Source organism: Natator depressus, chromosome 15, assembly GCF_965152275.1.
Source record: "Natator depressus isolate rNatDep1 chromosome 15, rNatDep2.hap1, whole genome shotgun sequence".
In the NCBI taxonomy this organism is placed as follows: domain Eukaryota; kingdom Metazoa; phylum Chordata; order Testudines; family Cheloniidae; genus Natator; species Natator depressus.
In genome coordinates, this window is record NC_134248.1 from 2,379,378 (window position 1) to 2,400,628 (window position 21,251).

Consider the following 21,251-nt stretch of genomic DNA (forward strand, 5'->3'; position numbering starts at 1 on the left):
TGGCAATTTATACATTCTCCCACTACTAGAGAAATCACTGGCTACCTCATTAACAATTAAAAATACAATTTTTCTACAGCTTCCATTTACCTTATTAATCAGGTGCAATCTCAAATCTAAAGCACATAATTTAGAATTAGACCAACTTCAGCATAGCCCCAGACAGATCACATTCTAGAGCCAATTAACTCAGCCATTCCACTCTAGGTTTTCTTGCACTATGCTTGTAAGCGGTTAGTACAAAACTGGTGAAGAAGCTTTGTCACCTGATGGCATCAGCTTGTTTTGTTTAACATTCAATCTGATTTAGAGATTAACTAAAAAGAGTTTTAAAAGTTAAGAAAATCTTACATTTGCTAAACATACAATTAAGCTAAGTGGCCTATTATCAACAGGGGCCAAAAATGTTGAAGATATTTTGTATCAAGTCATACACGTACACCCATTCCCAAACGACATGCTAGGCAACAATATTGCTTTAAGTAACCCCATAACTAAGAGAGAGACAAGTGTTAATTTTCCACTACTTTTCCTATCTCACAGTTTGATAGCACTGCATCTACAGTCAGCTGCACTGTTTCGTTGGTCAGTAGAATTTCTTGCGTTAGGCAACAGCTTGGTAACATTGCTGGCAACCTCTGCTGGGCGCAGAAGGAGGAAGTCATGTACACACTTTCCCCAGGCACTGTAAGAGCTATGAGATAGAGCAGCAGCAAAGCTGAAACCAAAAATGCAAAAGGAGAGGCATATGCACAGAGGAGTAGGCCCAAGCATGTTCAGTGTTACTCTTGGATCTGTCAAAGGCCCACCTTTCTCAGCAATAGGAGAGCAGAAAGAACCTTATTTAAAAAGAAAAAATTAAATGAAACCGTGTGTATTACCTTGCAGGTGCAGATGTTGCTGGCTGCTGCCCATAGGTTGGGTAGGCAGGCTGGGTGCCATAAGCGGACTGTGCTGCATAAGAAGCCTGGGTGGTAGTAACTGTGGGTGTGGTGGTATCATAGGCAGCTGTGCCGTACCCCTGGACGGGCTGACTATAAGCAGGGGGGGCAGTCGGGGTGGTATAACCTAGAACAAACAAAAGCTTGGTCAGATTGACTTTCAATCTAGATTTCATATTTCAGAATTTTATTCTTCAAAGAGTTTTACCCAGAGGTTACAAGTGTTACTGATTTTACTTTTACTGTGCAATATAGGTAACCTGAAAACATAAAAATTGACTTATGCCCCTTTTCTGCTTCTTCATGGCATATGAAGGCCTGGAAATTTGTTTCCCCCAAACAGCGTTTTTGCTTCAACATTAGAAATTCTAGTCTAGTCTTCCAGGTCCAACTAATGACTAGAGAAATAATTACACCACTGAGAACAAAAGCTGATTGACCAACAGGAGCTCCTTCTCAGTCAGACTAAAGATTGATTGTTTACAACTATTTAACTTCAATAACTAATTTAAAAAACATACAATACAGGCAGAGACCTGTAGAAAATACTCCAAAACAGGCAAGAGTCAGAGAACATTCTTGTTATTTCTGAAGTAAAAGAAACAATTACAGAAACTTTTACCTAAGTCACACCCATATTAGGCCTTAATACAGCACAAAGAAAAGGCATAAGGCTAACTTTTAAGATGATCTTTACAGGTTACCATTAAAGCACTAGGTACTTGCAATCATTAGTAATTCTTGAAATGTAAAGAATGAACTTTAATTTTGCACTTACATAAGAATGGCCATACTGGGTCAGACCAATGGTCCATCTAGCCCAGTATCCTGTCTTCCAACAGTGGCCAATGCCAGATGCTTCAGAGGGAATGAACAGAACAGGGCAATTATCAAGTGATCCATCCCCTGTCATCCAGTCCCAGCATCTGGCAGTCAGAGGCTTAGGGACACCTAGAGCTGAAGTTGCATCCTGACCATCTTGGCTAACAGCTGTTGATGAACCTATCCTACGTGACCTTATCTAACTTCTCTGAACCCAGTTAAATTTTTGGCCTTCACAGCAAGGAATTCCACAGGTTGACTGCACTGTGTGGAGAAGTACTTCCTTTTGTGAGAGTTAAACCTGCTGCCTATTAATTTAAATGGGTGACCCAGGTTCTTGAGTTATGTGAAGGGGCTAATAACACTTCCTTATTCACTTTCTCCACACCATTCATGATTTTATAAACTTCTATCATATCCCCCCTCAGCCATCTCTTTTCCACGTTGAACAGTCCATCTTTTTAATCTCTCCTCATATGGAAACTGTTCCATGCCCCTAATCATGTGTGTTACCCTTCTCATACCTTTTCCAATTCTAATATATCTTTTTTGAGATGGGGCAAATTGTATGCAGCATTCAAGGTGTGGGTGTATCAGGATTTATATCATGGCATTATGATATTTACTGTCTTATTAATCCCTTTCCTAATGGTTCCTAACATTGTTAGCTTCTTTGACTGCCAGTGTACAGTAAGCAGATATTTTCAAAGATCTCTTTCTTGAGTAGTAACAGCTAATTTAGATCCCATCACTTTTTATGTATAGTTGGGCTTATGTCTTCCATTGTGCATTACTTTACATTTATCAACACTGAATTTCATCTGCCATTTTGTTGTCCAGTTACCCAGTTTTGTGCGATCCTTTTGTAATGCTTCACAGTCTGCTTTGGATTTAATTATCTTGAGAAATTTAGTATCATTTGCAAACCTTGTCACCTCACTTTACCTCTTTTTCTGGATCATTTATGAATATGTTGAACAGCATACTCTACTAATTTCAGGTTTCAGAGTAGCACCCGTGTTAGTCTGTATCCACAGAAAGAACAGGAGTACTTGTGGCACGTTAGAGACTAAAATTTGAGTATTTCAATGAAGAAACATACCAAGAAGTCAAATTGTTTCTGCTGTTTTAATATGCCACTGGTTAAAGGAAGACCGTACCAATTTAATATGCCTCCGGTAAAAATATTCAGTAGTAAATATAAACAAATCTTTGACACTTTTTAGAAATATCTATCATTGCTCCTATCTCCAGTTAGTGAGTGGGAGTTGTTCTTTACTGGTATTCTCCAGCAGCTCAGTTTGATTTTGTAAAAGGGGACTGATAGCTAGCATTGAGAAACAAAGTAACAGGAAAACATTATCTCAGTTCTATTTTTCATCAATTAAGATAACAGCTTCCTTTTTATTTGCTAATTTTATTATAATTAAGAAACTTGTCATCACAAAGAAGAGAACATCACATGTAGTGTTCAGACTAACTACACTGGAGTTTCTCTTCTGAAAATCAGGTAGTGGAAAGGAAATCTCCAGTACTGTAACATTTACTAGTCAGCATCTTTTCCCTTCATCCTCAGTGTCTTCAAAATGCACAAGGCTGCTTTCACTACTCATTGTGCTATGTAGGTAACCTGTCACAAAATCCAGACCTTTCCTAATTTGTTAATGAAGTAGTATTTAAACTACCTCAGAGCACATGCCAAAGCAGCTACACTGGTAAACTATAAAACCAACTTCAGTTCAACATTCTGAGTAGTAACTCAGCACATGTGTAATAATTCTTCAAGTGTTCCTCATGAATCCCAGCATTTTAAACTGTACTTGTTACAATTCAGCCAAGCTAGAAAAGCCAAAGTGCAAGTAGGTATTTATCCTCCTTTTCTGCAGGAAAGCATATCTCAACAATATTTGCTTTTCATAATATTCTGGGTACTCATTTCTACCTAGCGTGCAAATCCCTGTTCTGAAGCCTAAGCGTGCTAGCGAGGAAAAAAGGTGAATGGGATGGTGCTGAATGGTGTAAAATGAGAACAGTTTGTGTTCAGCAAACGGAAACAGTTCAAAAACTCTCAAAAAAACCAAACATGAGCCACAAAAGCATTCCACAAAGACTGGCTGATACCTAAAGTTAGATGAACCCCAATTCCAAACAACTAAGCCCCGATCGCTCATTGACAACATCAGGCTTTTGCAGTAAGTCAGTTCCCAGTGGTCAGAGGTAAACTTCACAGCAAACTAATACACTTGGGTCCCAATCCTGTACTCAGAGAGAACTTGTTGTAGGATCAAGGCCTAAGCTAGATCTTTCCAACTTTGGTCCCTTTTTCCTGGCACATCTGATGGTATTATTAAAACCAAATCCAAAGCAGGCTGCAGAGTTTGCACACTGCCAGATGTCACTAAGGTCGTTAACTGTCCTAAGAAAAAGAACCCTGAATTTTAAGCACGTGAACACTAGTCTTGGCACATCATTTGTAAAAGTGCTTTTAATATTTAAGCCTCAATATGTAAATGGTTAGTGATTTAGGAACTCATTACTGTAAATTCTAATTTCAACTGAACATCAGCTTAGTTTAGGATAATACAAAACAATTAGAGCTGTATGTTATTAGATTCCACTTTGGGGAAACAAATAGACCAGCATCTCTCAAACTGGGGTCCGCAAAGGAACCTCTGGGGGCCCGCTGATTAACTCCTCCCCCTCCCTCCCAGCGCCTCCTGTAAGACCGGTGTGTAGGAGGCACTGAGCATGGACGGGGTGTGCTCAGGGTAGGGGGTAGAAAGAGGCATGGAAAAGGAGGGGCAGGGGTGGAGTGGGGGCAGGGCCTGGGGCTGAGCAGGGGCCTGGGGTGGGGGGGGTCCTGCAAAAATTTTTAAATCAAAATGGGGGTCCTTGGGTTGCTGAAGTTTGAGAACCCCTGATTTAGACCATTTAACCACCCAAACAATTTGAGAGAGTCTCCAACACGGACAGAAAAAAGAAACTTTAAGAACTTCATAATCTCCTTTAAGCAGCCCGGTAAAGATATTCCTTAGTCAGCTCCAGTTCCTCTATCTGGATCTAACCCAGCAAGCCTTTTGCATGCAAAACCCCCATGGATGTAAAGAGCAGTTCTTTCTGCATTAGAAGGGAAGGATTCAGCCCTCAAAGAATACTCAGATGAAATACTGGATTGAAAAGGATTTATTCTGAAATAGCTGGCTTCTCTTCAGGTGGTGGCAGTTTTCAAAGTTCCCTCTAATTTAAAAAGCCAGCATCATAAGCTGTTTAATAAATTCCTGCACAATCCTAATACATACTGGATAGGTAAACTTACCATACGGGAGAACCAAGAAACAGGAAATTATGTTCACCATCCATAATAAGTTATTCTTCATGATGGTAGATTACATATCTTTAAATTGTTGGCCTAAGTACTGACATTTTAAATACATGATACTAAAATACAGTGGTCAAAAAGAAAGAATGGGTTTGGTTATTTGCAGAAGATTATTCTCAATCTAGAGATCACAAAGAAGTCCCCAGGGTTATGACCCCTCCTCCCAACCTTTATGCCTAGAGGGGAAAGGGAGTCCCAAAAAATTGCTTAATTGGGGTAACAATATAGGAGATATTGATAACCTTTGGATTAACTCACACCTCAAATGCATACTAAGCTGCAAATCAGCGCCAGCCACACAGGACCAAATAGGCTGGGATAAAGGGGAGACCAATTGAGCCTCCCCCTATGTGGGGCTAAAATACGCCCCTATGCAGGCGAAGACAACCCTAGCCTGGACCACTATCATGGTGCAGAAGAACCAACTCTAATACTCCTGCAGACAGACCCCCACATCAGTGGTATTTCAAAGGGAATGGGGAGGGAGCTTCACAGAGCAACATAAAGCTCTGACACAACATAAAGCCTTTTAAGGAATTATGAAAATAGACAATAAAAGTACCATTTAAATAATTGTCTTAAGCAATACAAAGTCAGCTTCTAGAGAAAATTAAGTGCAATTTTACCGGAAGTCTAAATATGATCCTTTTTAGGGCGCTAATTTGTGTATCCCTTACAGCACTACATGTTTTATAAAGCATGAAAACATAGAAATTGCATACTGAACAGTATCTTTGATGGACTCTAGATTAGGCCCCTAAGAGGTTTCAGGTTGTTTAAAAAAACAGTACTACTATCAGTTCACCTTTGGAGGATTCTGAATCTTCTAGCAGCGGATGGTATAGTGACTTTAGCACTCAGCACTAGGTGCATATAAGTAGCATATATAAACAGTTCTGTCAAAGTTAAAGACAGGGAGGCAAACGAATGGACAGAAAGGCAAACTAATGCAAATCATACTCTAGGGACCTACGCCTATGTGGTCTTCCATCTGACCATAATTTTTTTTTTTAAGTGGCATTTTTTATTGGGTGTGAGAGGAAGCAGCACAGGCAGAATATCTAATATTGTTATATATCCCAGTAAATGTAACTTGAGCTAAACATGGAGCAAGCAAAAAACATAATCCAGTAGATTACTGTTCCTATAACCCCTGCACGTTAAGGGCGGGTCTTCACTACAGGCTAAATCAGCAATGCTGCAACAGAAGCAGCAGCATCGATTTAGCAGGTCTGGTGAAGACGCTGTAAATTGACGGGAGAGCGCCTCCTGTCAACGCAGACATTGCTGTAAATCGATCTAAGCTATGTCCAATTAAATTACGTAATTTATGTAATTTAATTAGCATAATTTGGATCGACTTACCTTGTTAGTGTAGACAAGGCCTTAGTGCCAGCAGAATAAATGGCACAGATTTTTCAGAGATATTTTTAAAGTTTAAGTCTACAAATATATTCTGTTAATGATTCCTGATCTTCAACACTTAAATGGCAAACCAAGAACAAATCACCTCTAGAACTGCGTGAGTTACAAAAGCAATCTGTTCTCATTCTTCAAGGCATAAGATTACTGTCAGAAAGAAACCCTCCCCAACTTAAAAATGGTGGTAAAGAATTGCACAATTAAATACATTATGGTAATTTTTTCTCCACATTTTCCATTGTAAGACATCCACCTTACCATCCATCCATCTATGCCCAGATACTAGTAGAAACACCACCTGTATGTCCTGGATATTCCTAGGGAACCTTTAGGAAGTTTCCATTCCACTAGAGAGTTAATTTTAATAAAGGATGAGCCACATAAAAAAATGTAAACAGGATGTCACTTGAGTGAAGAGAGACTATGTTTTTGCATGGACTCCTGGTTCAAATCGAGTGCACCAGAATATAGTCTTCAAATGATGGATCAAGTCTCTCCAGATCAGGTTTTTGGTTTTTGTTTTTTTTAAATAAACTTTAAGGTATTTTTATGAACAAGACTCCAGTTTAAAAAGCACAAGTTGAAGTAATTTACAGACTATTTATGAAGATGTCAAGTATATGTCTGAACTGGAAACCCACAGACATAACATGGAACATGCAAAGGTGGTAGTCAGAACAATCTGAACATGTCTAATCATGCTGTTTACCCTTTAGGAAATGGTAAAGACAGCTCAGTTATATTCACCTGGAACACCTTGGTACAGCTGTCACTAGATTGCTTGGAAAGTTTTATCCATAGAGCATGGCACTCAGGAGTTTGTGAATGGTACTCATTATACAGACATGGAACTTATAAATGGCACTAAGTACTAGCAAATTTTGAATAGTACTGTATGTTTAATGTGATGTTATTAGGTCTAAAACAAATGAAACACCTAAAGGGTTAACATCACAAGTTTAGACAGAATGAAACAGCATTTCCCATGCAAGAGTGAGCAGGATATTCAAACCTGTACTTGTCCCTTCTACTGTGGAAAGCACAAGACAAAAAGTAGAGGGTACACTATCAGAACAGGCAAACAGTCACTTTAACCAATTTGATTTTCAAGCAACTGAAGAGATGCCCAGAGTACACATTCCCAATGAGCATTGTTACACAGTTTTTGTGTTTGATTCTTTTTTTAAACAAAGTACATTCTGTAGATTAAACGGGTATGTTTACTCCTGGCATTCATCCCACCCACATCTCAGCATTGTTTTAAATCAGCATTCCCTAAAAGGAAGGCTATAGGAACACTAAAACCTTTTCTACGTCAAAGATGCCCTAATCGACTCAATATGGTTTAGGTTCATATTTAGGTAGAAGATTTTAACTAAGCTCTTTCCCCAGTAAAAACAAAGTCATGCAACACTGTTGAGGCTCTTACCCGTTGGAGGCTGCCCATATGAAGTTGCATATGCAGTTTGCCCATATGTTGCAGTTGTCTGAGCCTGTGTGTAGTTGACATCAGTGGGTTGTCCATAAGTTCCATAACTCTGTTGCCCATAGGCCTGCTCCAAAGAAAATATATATTTAATTCAAGCACTGAGATCAGTTTATTTCATTACATAGAGGCATATAAACAGTCATTTTGGTGACACAGAGTAAAAAGGCAGCAATGTGGAGCAATTTAAATCAATTTACTTTTCTTTTAAACAACAGACAAATTAGGTTGAGGCTTTGTAAGGCCGATTAAAATTTATAATCAAGTATATTATAAATGTTGTTTCTAAATGTCACTACTAGTATCTTTATTAGAATTTTACAAACCCCATAGGCCAAACAAAATATTGAAAACTAAACCCTTGATCCTGCAAACACTTAAATAATCCCAGGCTTCCTACAGACTTTGATAGGCGTACTCACATGTTTATAGTTAATCATATGAATATGTGTAGGCAGCCTGAGGAGCTAAAAACCATACTTTTTATTAAAAAACTTTTCTTAGTGGAAACTTTTGCCACTTCAAAACAAAATTCCTTCAGTGTTAACCGTGAAATGTTACTTAGGCTTTCAAAGCATTAACAAAGTTGTTGTGAACATTTTCAAAAGTAGGAACCTAAACCCATATTTAAGTTCTTGAGGGCATGATTTTAAGGAGCGCTTAAGGAGGCTTATTACTCCAGTTGAGCTAGCCTACCTCCAGTATCATACTGGGAAATACACGAGCTACAGAGTGATTAGCAGCACATGGTATGTCTACACTGCAGCTGGGTCTGCGCCTCTCAGTCTGGGTAGCCGGACTCAGGCCAGCTCCACATAAACTAGCATGCTAAAAATAGCAGTATGGACACTGAAGCAGGGGTGGCCATTCAGACTGTGGCTAGCCGCCCAAGCCTGGCTGACCCCATGGATCTGAGGTCAGGTGACTAGTCTGAGTCACAGACCATGCTGCAACATCCACACTGCTATTTTTAGCACGGTAGCTCAAGTGAGTGTCTACTTGAGCTGGGAGCTGTAGTGTAGACATACCCCCAGAGTGACTGTTCTAGTAGAGTGATTAGATTAGCAGTTCAGTTGCTGTATCTTAAGCTGCTGCACCCCCACTGAATTACTAGCTGGAGATTCAAACACTCTCCTTCACCTACCCAAGCTTAAAGCACCACATCTCTCCTGGTAGAGATTCGTGTGTGAACAAGATCTGTATGTGGGTGAGGGGCAAAGCTCAAGTTATATCTCAGACTAAAAATGCAGTGAAGACAAGCCTTATGTGACTTAGGACGACATGTCTCATTGGCTTCAAATTGTAAACCCTAAAGGAGGGTAGCCTAGTCACAGTGAAAGCATTTCAAGCTTTCTTGACTTGTGGAAGTTCAGTAGATAAGAAGTTGAGGAAAGGTTGCAAGTGTAACTTGGACTATTTGCTTATAAATTTGAGTTGTGTTGTTCTCACAGACAGGGTGTTAGTGAGCCCTTTGTCTTCTCTTTTTCAACACAGATGAGCATTTTAAGTATGAAACTTCTTAGCAAAAAAAATTCATTCATAAAATCTGAAATTCTAACGATTAGAAAACTAAAGAAAAAGTACAAAACATCCACTATAACATACTGGTGGCTTGACTAATGCTAATCTTTTCCTCCAAATAACTAAATAGTAACAGAAGTCATCAGTATGTATACTCTATCTCAAATTAGTGGACGTCCAGAAGATTGGATGTCCCCCCCAAGCTCTTAAGCATGATTCGATCCTTCCATGAAAACAGTCCAATATGACGGCTCAGTGTTTGAGGCTTTCCAGATTCATTGCGGAGTTGAGCAAAATTGAGTACTTGCACCGACTCTGTTTGGGATTTTCCTCTCCCTGCTACTGAAACAAGCTTTTGGTTCCTCAACGGAGAGAATCTACTTGCACACAAGATCTGATGGAAAGCTGTTCAATCTTGCAAGACTCAGATCTAAAACCAAGACTCAGAAGGCCCTTATCCAACACCTTTTCCTTGCTGATGATGCAGCAGTGACAACCCACACAGAAGCTCATCTTCAAAGCCTAATAGTCAGTTTTTCCAAAGCCTGCCAGACTTCAGGCTTACTATTAAGCCTAAAAAAGACTAACAATGTGCCATGGAGTTGAGGAAGCACCCTCCATCAAGAACAGCAGCTATGAACTTGAAGTGGTGAAAGAGTTCACATACCTGGGATCCACTATCACAGCCAAACTTTCACTTGAAACTCAACATCCGCATTGGAAAAGCTGCCACAACAATGTCTAGACTGAACAAGAGGGTAGGCCAAACAACAAACTGACAAAACACACAAAGATCTGTGTGTATCGTGTGTGTGTTATCAGCATATTTTTGTATGGAAGCGAGACATGGACCAGAGCTTTCATGTGTGTTAGCTTCATCAAATCTTTGGAATCTTCTGGAGGGACAGAGTCACCAACACTGAGTGGCTCAAACACTAACTCTAACACTGTTAACTCTCTGAGTGGCTCTAACACTGGCTCAAACGGGCCAGCATACCTAGCATGCAAACACTTCCCAAACAGACACTTCCACTGGCTTGGGCATGTGTGCTGAATGAATGATGGGCATATCCCAAAGGACACCCTCTACAGCAAATTGGCATTAGGAAAAAGACCAAAAGGACATCCAAAATTGCATTTCAAGGATGCGTGCAAAGAAATGGACATGGATGTAGACAAATGGGAAGATCACACTCAAGACTGCAGTCTTTGGAAACAAGAGCTTAACAACAGTCTCCAGAGCTACGAGAGGAAGCAGTTTAGCTCAACAGAGGAGAAAAGAGTTTGCAGAAGGCAGAGCCCAAAGGGTCGAATCACCACCTTTAAATGTGACAGACGTGGCAGAGATTGTCTCTCTTCAGCCAGACTCACGGCTGCCATAAAACCAACTGAGTAAATTCTTTACCTCTCAGGAGCGCATACCCATGGTCTCTCGAGACTGAAGGATACCTATTATTATTCTACCTCATGGGTTCTCAAACTTCAGTGCACTGCAACCCCGCTTCTGAGAACAAAAATTACTACACGACCCCAGGAGGGGGGACCGAAGCCTGAGCCCACCCGAGCCCTGCCAAAGCCCCACCACCCCGGGCTGGGGGGACCAAAGCCAAAGGGCTTCAGCCCCAGGTAGGGGACCTATAACCTCAGCCCCACCATCCAGGGCTGAAGCCCTCAGACTTTGGCTTCAGCCCTGGGCAGTGGAGCTCGGGCTTTGGCCCAAGGAGGGGCCAGGGAGCTTTGGCTCCAGCAAGTCTAATGCCAGCCCTGGCAACCCCATTAAAATGGCGGCGCAACCCACATTAGGGTCCCAACCCACAGTTTGAGAACTGTTGCATCTAGTTCTAAAGTCATTTTTCATCAATACAATTATGTAAACAAAACTTTAATTAGTGTGTAGGTCACTGATTAAGGAGGCCCAAACGCAAAGATTACAGTTGTATTTCTCTGGCAACAGTTGATACCTTACTGCTGTAGAGTAAGGCATGCAGCTCCCTTGAAAGTGAAGCTATCGAATGATGCTAGTAGAAACGCAGAAACCTGAACTACAGTTTTAGAAGGAAACTCAGTATTCCTTTAAAATGCATCTGAAGTTTGTCTCTACACAATCTGGATCCTTAAGATTTTTTTTTTTTTAAACGCAAACATTTTAGTTTCCTTTTGACAGACATCAGCCTGAAATCTAGTCAATTTCAAGCTTTGTTAATTGTTTCTGGTATAATACCTGTACCTAAAGTCTATTCTCTTCCCATTCCATCCAACAACTGATGCAATTTTGCAAATTACATTTCTCTACTTTAACTGGTTTCTCTCTCCTGCACTGCTGAATGAAATATTCACAAACAGGGAAACTGTTAAATACACACCAAGAATTATTTTCTCTCAATTACAGCAGTGGGCTAAGAAATTCTTAACAGTAAGTGAACAGTTCCAGATTTTAAGGTTGTTGTCCCTTTAAGGAAGCCTTCTACACAATCTAAACCGTTATCATAAAACTTTCCAACATATTTCACATTAAAGCTCAGTCTTTTTCTTTGGTTATTTAATGGCTGGTCAAGTCTGGCTTAGTTTATTGGTAGACGTGACTCAGTAGCTGTTATGAAAATGCCCCATGTTTTACCTGGGTCGTCTGTGCATATCCTTGAGCTGGCTGAGCTGCATAAGCACTGTAGCTATAAAAAGAATGTAATGAAATTTTAAAATGCAGATATACACTACTGAATTGTGTAATACATACTTTACACAAACACTTTCAATGTTCCCAAACTATTTGTGTTGTAGTTCTTGGTAACAGAATATAATAGGTCTAATTTAAAGGAAACAGTAGAATCCATTTTTTATTTAGAAATATATATACACATCTATATACACACACACACACTCAAATTAAGAAATACAACACTATATACCAAATCTTCACTAAAGAGAAAGCTATTGTATGCCCTTTAAAAACACAAATGGAGACTATAATGTTACTTACCCTTGCTGGGCTGCAGCTTGGCTATAGGTACTATAGTCTGCAGGAAAGAAAGAAGAGTAAGAATGTTGACAAAGACAGCTAATAAAATTGACGGCATAAGAGTGCAGTTGCCAGAATTTCTTCCAGCTGCTTGGAAGAGGAGAAACCATTATAAACAACCAGAAACCAAAGTTTCGAAGATGCTAAAGGTAAATTTATTAAACATTTTGGTTTGGAAGCAAAAACCTCTTCCCTTTGTTACCTGCTGCTTCCAGCAATCTTGGGATTACCCTACTTTAATGTGTCACCTTGGATGGCACCCAGCTACTGAAGCAGGAGGATGTGTGGTTTTTTTTTGTTTTTTAAAAAAAAACACTATGCCTGACCCCTTTAAGACAAGGTCAGTTTCAGGAGGATTTGCTCCAACTATTCAAAGTTGTAGAAGCTAAAATAAGGCTGTGCTCCTTGTATTTTGACTTTAAAAGGCCAAAAATGAATCACTGGAAGATTGTTTAAAAGTTTGTGTCAAAATCCAAGATATTCAGTTAGCAATGAGTTTTTATATTCCCACCCTCCCCATTCCCTTGATCAACGACAATGCTATATTTCAGATTATTATAGATCATAAATGCAAGGCTTCACTGAAAGGTATGAAGTGTTTTTAGTTGCCTTTCAGACATCTAGAGCAAGCAGTAGCAGAAGTTCCTCAACAGGTCAAGGCCTTAGTCGTCAAACAAATTATTACTTTCAAATGCTTCCAGTGTACGGAAAGTGTGATTAACGGAGTATGGAAAGATCAGACATTGTTCAAACTCTCTGTATCTATGCATTCTCTAAATCAGTGTCTCTCAACAACTGGTCCCTGAAATCTCCCAGATACAAGTTAGGAAGGCAGCAAGCCGGTCTCTGGTATCAAAAAGGTTGAGAAACACTGCTCTAAAGCTACTACAGCCACTCAAGCTAAGGCATCTAATTTAGTTGAAAGCAGTTTGGGACTAGATATTGCTACAATTTCCTTGCAAAGATTTTAGTAGTCCCAAATGGGAACAGACGTATATATTTTTATTTTGACAATACCTCAGGGTTAGCTAGTATAGCCAAGAAAACCAAAGTAAAAATATAGGAGGAATCTGGCTGACAACTCTGCAGAATTCAAGGATCTGCTTTAATTCTTTCATTTATCTTTCTAGCTTCTTGTAACTGAAATGTGTGGCACTGAATAAACAAAGGTTGAAATATAAAAACTTAGTATTTTTATTGTATATCAATGGCTCACATTTCTTAAAGCCGAAGACTCCTCAGCAACACAATTTTCAGGTCTCTGCTTCCCACCGCATTCACATATAATGATTAAAATTAATTATATGGGTTTCTTCCCCTCCCATTTCAATCTTGGTGTTGCTGTTGGGGGATTCAGGCACTGACTGGGATTTTGAGGGGGAGTGCATTAGAAAGGAAGTTGCAGCGGCCTGGATGATAACTTCTGACCAGCCTGCACACTATTTTGAATTTGCAGTAGGAAGAAATAAAGTTATTGTATTGGGAACAGAGGGTAATGGGGTAGAGAGTCTCCGCAAATAATTTATTTTTAGATTAAACAAACACCTGCCATTTGATGCCACTCAGAACCAAATATGTTAAACTGCTCTTCTGAAAGATCTGAACTCCTGAGATCCCTCACACAAATTAGACTATATTCTAGCATTACTTGTTTTTTCTAAATATTTTTATATTTTTAAAATTTACAACTTGCTACGTTCAATTCTTTGACTCTGCCTTTTACAGATGTTTAAAATGCGTGCCCATTCCCAGCTCAGAAGCATTAACATTTCAGTCTTTAAAACATTCATTAGTTAAAGCTGACCTAAAATGAGCATCATTTGTTTCTTTCACACCTTGCATTGCTTTCCTTCACCTCAGTGTTCATCACACCTTCCTATTTCTTGCTATGTACTTAACTTCCTTCCTTTCCTTCCACATTTGCTCCACCTTATCTTATTCCTAACCAACTCTCCCTCCCCCTTCCTTCCTCATTCCCTTTATTTTCTATATATCCATCATCCATTCCTTTGTCCACCACACACTCCCACAATCTGTCCATATGCCCACTACTCATAATCCCCATCCTCATCTTCCCATTTTCAGTCCTCCTTTTCCTGCCCTTCTGTTTCACTGAACACATTCAACATTTCTGAGCCTAATTCTTGCAGCTGAAAAGCATATGTACATATGGCCACCACTTATGTGCTGAGATGCGACAGGTGAGTCCCCAGCTCTGCTTCCTCTTGCTCAAGGGTTCTCAAACTGGGGGTCAAGACATCTCAGGTGTTGTGAGGTTATTACATGGGTGGTCACAAGCTGTCAAGCTCCACCCCAAACCCCGCTTGCCTCCAGCATTTATAATGGTGTTAAATATATTAAAAAGTGTGTTTAATTTATTAGCGGGGGTCGCACTCAGAGGCTTGTTGTGTAAAAGGGGTGGCCAGTGAAAAAAGTTTGAGACTGCTCTTGCTGCTCAGTGGAAGGACATTGGCAAGCAAATTACTACACCCACAACAATGAGCTGAGCCTCAGAAGCAGCCCCAAATTTGAGAATCTTTACTATGCAATCTTCAGTTACTTATAACACTTACTTTTCCCCTCTTCTCCCCTTTTATTTCCTTTAAACAACCTAAGACAGTGTTTTTACTATTAGGTCTCTATAATCAGGTTAATCAAATATATTATGAAATCTGTCTTTAACTTCCCTTTTCTAATGTGCTTGAGTGGACTAGTGAACATTTTAAAGAAGAAATATTTTGGTTAATTGTTATAACAAGGGATCCTAGCTTTCCATAAAAAAACCCGGAAATTCTCCAGTAAAAAACCCAGTGTTTTCCTAGCCACAATATACAGTGGAACCCTGTTTATCTGATCTAATTGGGACTGGGGCCAGACCAGATAAGCAAAAATTCAGATAATCTGGAAAACGGGCAAAGAACTTCAGCCCCAGCCACCAAGGTCTCCCACTGACAGCCCAAACCCTGCTGCCTGGGGCTGAAGTTTTTTGCCCATTCTCCGGATTATCCAAATTTTTGCTTATCCAGTGTAGCCCTGGTCCCAATTAGATCAGATAAATGGGGTTCCACTCTAGTTAATATGTTTGTATTTTTTTCATAAAATTTAAAAAACAAAAATTCTCTGTAAAAATGCAAATTCCACATTTTTCCATGGCAAAAGGACTTCTGGGATCTCTGGTTGTAACATTTAAAAAACACTAATTTCAATGGGACTTGAATCTTCACCCTCTTCTGTTTCATGAGGCTTGACAATACAATGGTGTAGCACTAATACAGCAGCTCCTGAAGAAAAAACATCCTCCTTTACTGAATGGAAAGACAGGCACATTTTTTTAAACCATTTTGACAATTTTACTCTCATGTTTCTTTACTCCTTAGTTCTTTAGGTTGATAAGCCCAAAGTTTGACCTATTTATAATTTTTTTTGCAACACTCATGTAAAACTGCGTTTTCCTCTAAAGAAATACTTCACTGGTTTTCTCCAAAGAAAAAAAGTTATCTGCCAGAAACTAAGTGTGGCAGAACTATGGCAGAAAAGCAGGTGCCACAAGTACTCCTTTTCTTTTTGAGTACACATGGAGGAAAATAAATAAACACTAAATTTAAAAATAAAAACCATGAATCAAACTAACTTTTCAGTACTGCAAGTTTTCTAGCAGAATGCACCAATTAAATAAAGGTCATTTAAATCAGCAAGCAGGAAACCTTGATTTAAACCATCAATTTTAGTCATGTTTTGCATTTGCACTTTAGTTAGTTTCCTGGTTGATTCCCATTGATTGGTAACCACTAAAATACGTAGATTTGCAACTAACTATAGCCTTTACACTAAACGTGGTGCTTTTCTGCTAACAAGGAGGATACATTACAGCTATACATATTTATTTAAGCAATTATCTAGATTAATTTTTAATCAGATGATTAATTGTTTGCTTATGATTTGTGTCAAGTGGTATTCGAATGAAATTAAAATTAAACCAGGAGTGCACAAACCCAGCACTTACTAAATAAAACTACCTTAACTGTGCTGGTAGTTTCAAAATTTCAAAACACATTTTACATTTAAAACTGATTAGTTAGTGAACTGATTATTTGATTACCACATCCTTCAAAATTTTAGAACGAAAAGATCTCATCCTATTACACAGTTTTTATTCAGATTAAACATGCACTGCTTATTATTAATGTAGTTGAAACGATTTTAATAAATAAATTTAAGCCAACATAGATTGTCAATTTCAAATATAATTTTAAATGTTTATTTAAAAAACCAAACCTAATTAAAGAAATCAGATTTAATAAAAACATCGATTTTTAATTATTTTTTTAAAGAAGATTTTTATCCACCCTGTTTTCTGGTGTTAAAGTTCTAGAAATCTCAGTTTAAAATACACCTCTACCACGATATAAGGCAACCTGATGTAACACGGATTTGGATATAACACGGTAAAGCAGCGCTCCGGGGGGGGGGGGGGGGGGGGGGGGGCTGCGCACACCAGTGGATCAAAGCAAATTCGATATAAGGCAGTTTTACCTATAATGCGGTAAGATTTTTTGGCTCCTGAGGACAGCGTTATATTGGGGTAGAGGTGTACCTTCACTGTACTGATTTTTAAAGATAAGCTGCAAGAATCACTGTGTTCAAATTAAAGGTGTACTGGAATCCAGATTTAGGCTTCTCTGATTAGTCCTTTCACAAGAAATACTGCATAACTTTTGTCTGTAAATACTATGGTGGTGCTCTGGTGCCAGAAAGGCTACCAAACCAACCACCATATAATATAACAGGTCCTTAGTTACACCACAATTCCACTGTTTAGTGTAGATGGACTCTTAACTATACTCCCAAACAGTGAAAACACCTTTGTCTGTACCAGGCTCTATTATGGTCCCAGAAATAGTTAATCTACCATCTATCCTATACAACCGAAACGAATGTAACCAGATATATTCATCACAGGGTCTCATGACATATCTGTAGGCCAAATATTAGTCTGCTTATTTTTTCACTGCTATATAAACCACATCCACGAGGCTCAGTAAACATTTACCGAAGACCACATTTGCAGTTTAGCCTGCCTATGTGGACTAGACGTAAATGTTTAATCCAGATTTTAAAAATGTTTTAGAATGATATTAGCCCCAAAGCCTATTTTAAAATAAACTTCAAATATTGAGTCCTAATGTGGAGAGTGATTGTAATGGCCCTATCCATCTTCTTTCCCACTCTACTCCTATAGAAAACTTGAGCTGCGGCAGTTAAAGCTGTATTTCCTTAAGAAACCCTAGGCCTTTTGCATTACACAATTACTGAATGTATTACATGACTAATACGTAGAAACAGAACTCCAGTGCCTCCATTTTGATACACAATTTTCAAGAGAGGCACTTTTGCTTTTACTCTAACCAAATACTTAATCCTACTTGTTCTGTGATCCCAGCAACATAACATGCTGATGAAAAGTTGCTGAAGTGCTAATTCTATTTTCAAATGTGTACCTTGCAAAAGATCTTTAGTCATGTAATTATATTAACAAAACTGTTATTCAGTCCCTCTTTTTGCTTAAATGGGGATGTAAATACTTGTAGATATACACCCTAAAATGCAAGACAACTGTTTCTAGATCTTGGAATTTTAACACTTTGGTGTAATCACTTACTCCTTGGTCTGAAAAAGGGGCAAAGATCAGTCTCTCTCCAGAGCAATTCATTTGATGTTAAGCCAGAAAGAAAAAGCACTGTATTAGCATTAACTGTCAACCCCTAATTTAAGATAATTTTCCTCATCTATCATCAAGTATGAATATGTGTTTTAAGAACATCTATGCAGGTGGGGCATTTGCCATTGGAAAAATGACATGTGTACAGAATCATTAGTGATCTTAGAAGGGCAATAATGGGAGAACTGTGCTCCCATCCTTTCAGATCATCCCCTCTTAAACAAGGTCCTTAAAGACAACCCTCAGACTCTCAGTTCTAAACTACACCAGCAGCTGTTCTGACTCATGCAAAGCCAGACATTCTGTACTTCCAGGTTTGCAAAGCAGTTAGCACTAGTTAGTGAAGCTGGATTCTAAAGAGCAAAGTTGCCAAAGTGGGGTGAGGAGCAGTAAATTCCGAACATTACACAAGGGGATATTAATGTAAATATTACTTAAGAATGCACTTTGAAAACAATACAAGATGGGACTTATAATGCATAATCTAATGCCTTATAAGTTTTGTACCAACAGAAGCATGCTCTCATTCCTTAGCCAAATTTTCTATATTTTAAAGACATCCTTAAAAATAATTTGTTAAAGCAGCTTTAAAGGACTAGAGGTGGTGTGGTTTTTGCATTTTGTTTTGGTGCAAAACAGGATATACAGATTAGGTAACAGATGTTGAAGTACACAAGTGTTCTCATTTTTGGCAATAAGCATGCAGAGCACTTAAATCTAAAGAGTTAAATGAAAAGACATCTCATGTCAAGTAAAGATTTTCTAGGAAACTAATTGTCTAGTGAGCCCGAAACCTCCATTACCATACCATAGTTCAAACCTTCAATGGTAGATGCCTTTTAACACAGAACATCCATTTTACAACTCCAGCCTCAACAGGAAAGAGCAGGCTTTCATTATAATTAGCAAAAACAACGAGGAGTCCTTGTGGTACCTTAGAGACTAACACATTTATCTGGGCATAAGCTTTCGTGGGCTAGAACTCACTTCATCGGATGCATGGAGTGAAAATACAGGAGCAGGTATAAATTCATGAAAGGATGGGGGGTTGCTTTAGCAAGTGTGAGATCAGTCTAACAAGATAAATCAATTAACAGCAGAATACCAAGGGAGGGAAAAAAACTTTTGAAGTGGTAAGAGAGTGGCCCATTACAGACAATTGACAAGATTATAATTAGCACAGGTCTACTGAACACTGGAGTTCTCATCAGTTTTTAGGCTTATGAAAATGACCCACTTCTCCTTCAGGAAATTGCTTACGGTCCATTTCGTTTTGCTTTGCTGAATACAGCCCATTTCAGAGCCCTGGAAAGATAAGGCCAGCTTTTTTAAAGGCATTTAGTTGCCAGTATTCGTATCCATCTGGCCCTAAACCCACCGGGTGGCAGTACCCAAGAACTCTCCGTGGCCTCGGCCCCACAGGGCGGCCAATCCTGGGCAGGGCAGAGGCCCCAGGGCGGAGCTGGACAAGGGGGCGCCGCGGCTCCAAGCAGGGCCGCACCAGCTCCCTTCTTAAGTCTCCGCCATTTGCCACAAGCGGCCCTGCCCTCGGGCGGCTCCATTGTCTGAGTGCGGGGCAGGGCGAGGCCGAGTGTCTGGCTAGCCCCACGCAGCCCTCCCCGGGGGCACGGAGGCGGCTGCGGGAGGACGAGCCAGGCCCGACGCGGGGAGGCGGCTCTGCCCGGCGGGGACGGCGCAGCGGGCCCCAGCCGAGCCCGGGGAGCGGATCCCGCTCCGCCCCCCCGTGCGCAGGGAGCGGGGCAGGCCCCGCAGCCGGGCCTAGGGAGCCCGCGCCGCCCGAACGTTACACAATGGGAGCGAGGCCCAGGCCGCCCGGTGCCCCCGCCACCCGCCGGGCCCGCCCGCCCTAACCGCCCCCCGTCACACGCGGCCCGGAGAAGCTTCCAGAACCCCCCCCCCCCCGGCGGTCCCGGCCTTCCGCGGGAAGCGTCTGTGGCGGGGCGGGGCCCCCGCCTGCCCCAGGCCCATCCGCCCCGCGCCATCCCCACGCGAAGGGGCCTCGCCCCCGAGGCTGGGGGCCAGGCCCGGGCCGAGTCTGTCTGTCGCCGGGTCCGGCCCGGCCCGGCCCGGCCCCGCCACTCACCCGTCGACGCCATTTTCTCGCTTCTTCCTCCTCGTTCTCTCAACGTCCGTCTGGTCCCTCTGCCGCGCGCTCATGCGCAGCCTTTCCAACCTCGGCTCCTACCACTCCAAATGGGGGGGGACCTAACTACATTTCCCCTCCCCACCGTCCCGCCTAATCCCAACTCCCCTCCGCACGGAGACTCCCTCCCCCAGTCAGGGAGCACAGACCAGTCGGGAGCCTGGCAAGGGAGGCGAGAGGGGCCACGGAGTTTTATTTCTAGGCATTGCTCCCCTTTGGGGTGACGAATGGTTCAGTCCACCCCAGTTAGGGATCGTCGTTCAAGAGACACTCTAGGGAAACGCAGCATAGGCCACAGAGGTTGGGGGAGGGTCTGGGAGCAGCTAGCAGCCCCAGACTCGTCGCTGGGTGCCGCCCATGGGGGGAAATGCGGGGACGGGGAAGAGCTGCCATCACAGATTGTACTTATTGAAATGACCCAAGAGTCTTATCTTGGCTTAAAATCACATTACACAACATTGTGTGATGTCATCATGTCGTCACATGTAGCTGTGGGGAGTTGGCATGAGGTCAACACTTGGAGCGGTGGGGTGTTGGTGTGATGTCATCTCAGGGAGTCAGCATGCTGCTGTGATGTCAGTGCACAGAGCTGTGGGAGAACTCACTGAGTGAGCTAGCACAATGTGAATACGTAGATTTGGGCAGTGATGTTTTGACACAGCATCTTAAGGTGTGAATTATGCAACATCATCACAGTTTATAGATGTTTCATAGACTTTGAAAGTGATTTGGGGAGGTGTGATGCAGCAGGCCCAAACTCTGTAGCAGAGCTGGGTTCAAA

The 21,251-nt window shown here is 40.9% G+C and overlaps 1 protein-coding gene across 5 annotated transcripts in view; it reads right to left on the bottom strand.

Moving 5' to 3' along the window:
• EWSR1 (EWS RNA binding protein 1) overlaps window positions 1-20,516 on the bottom strand; it is a 40,166-nt gene extending 19,650 nt beyond the window's left edge. For 2 of the 5 annotated variants that reach the window (XM_074972963.1, XM_074972961.1), the window contains exons 1-6: window positions 20,411-20,515; window positions 12,549-12,585; window positions 12,189-12,240; window positions 7,994-8,117; window positions 7,577-7,594; window positions 882-1,068 (exon numbers count right to left, since the gene is read on the bottom strand). In XM_074972963.1, coding sequence (XP_074829064.1) covers window positions 882-1,068; window positions 7,577-7,594; window positions 7,994-8,117; window positions 12,189-12,240; window positions 12,549-12,585; window positions 20,411-20,423 — 431 coding nt within the window. In that variant the 5' untranslated portion in view covers window positions 20,424-20,515. Of the gene's footprint in view, window positions 1-881; window positions 1,069-7,576; window positions 7,595-7,993; window positions 8,118-12,188; window positions 12,241-12,548; window positions 12,586-20,410 lie in introns of all 5 variants that reach the window. The other 3 variants (XM_074972966.1, XM_074972965.1, XM_074972964.1) reach the window with 2 other exon arrangements.
• Between the last annotated feature and the right edge of the window lie 735 nt (window positions 20,517-21,251).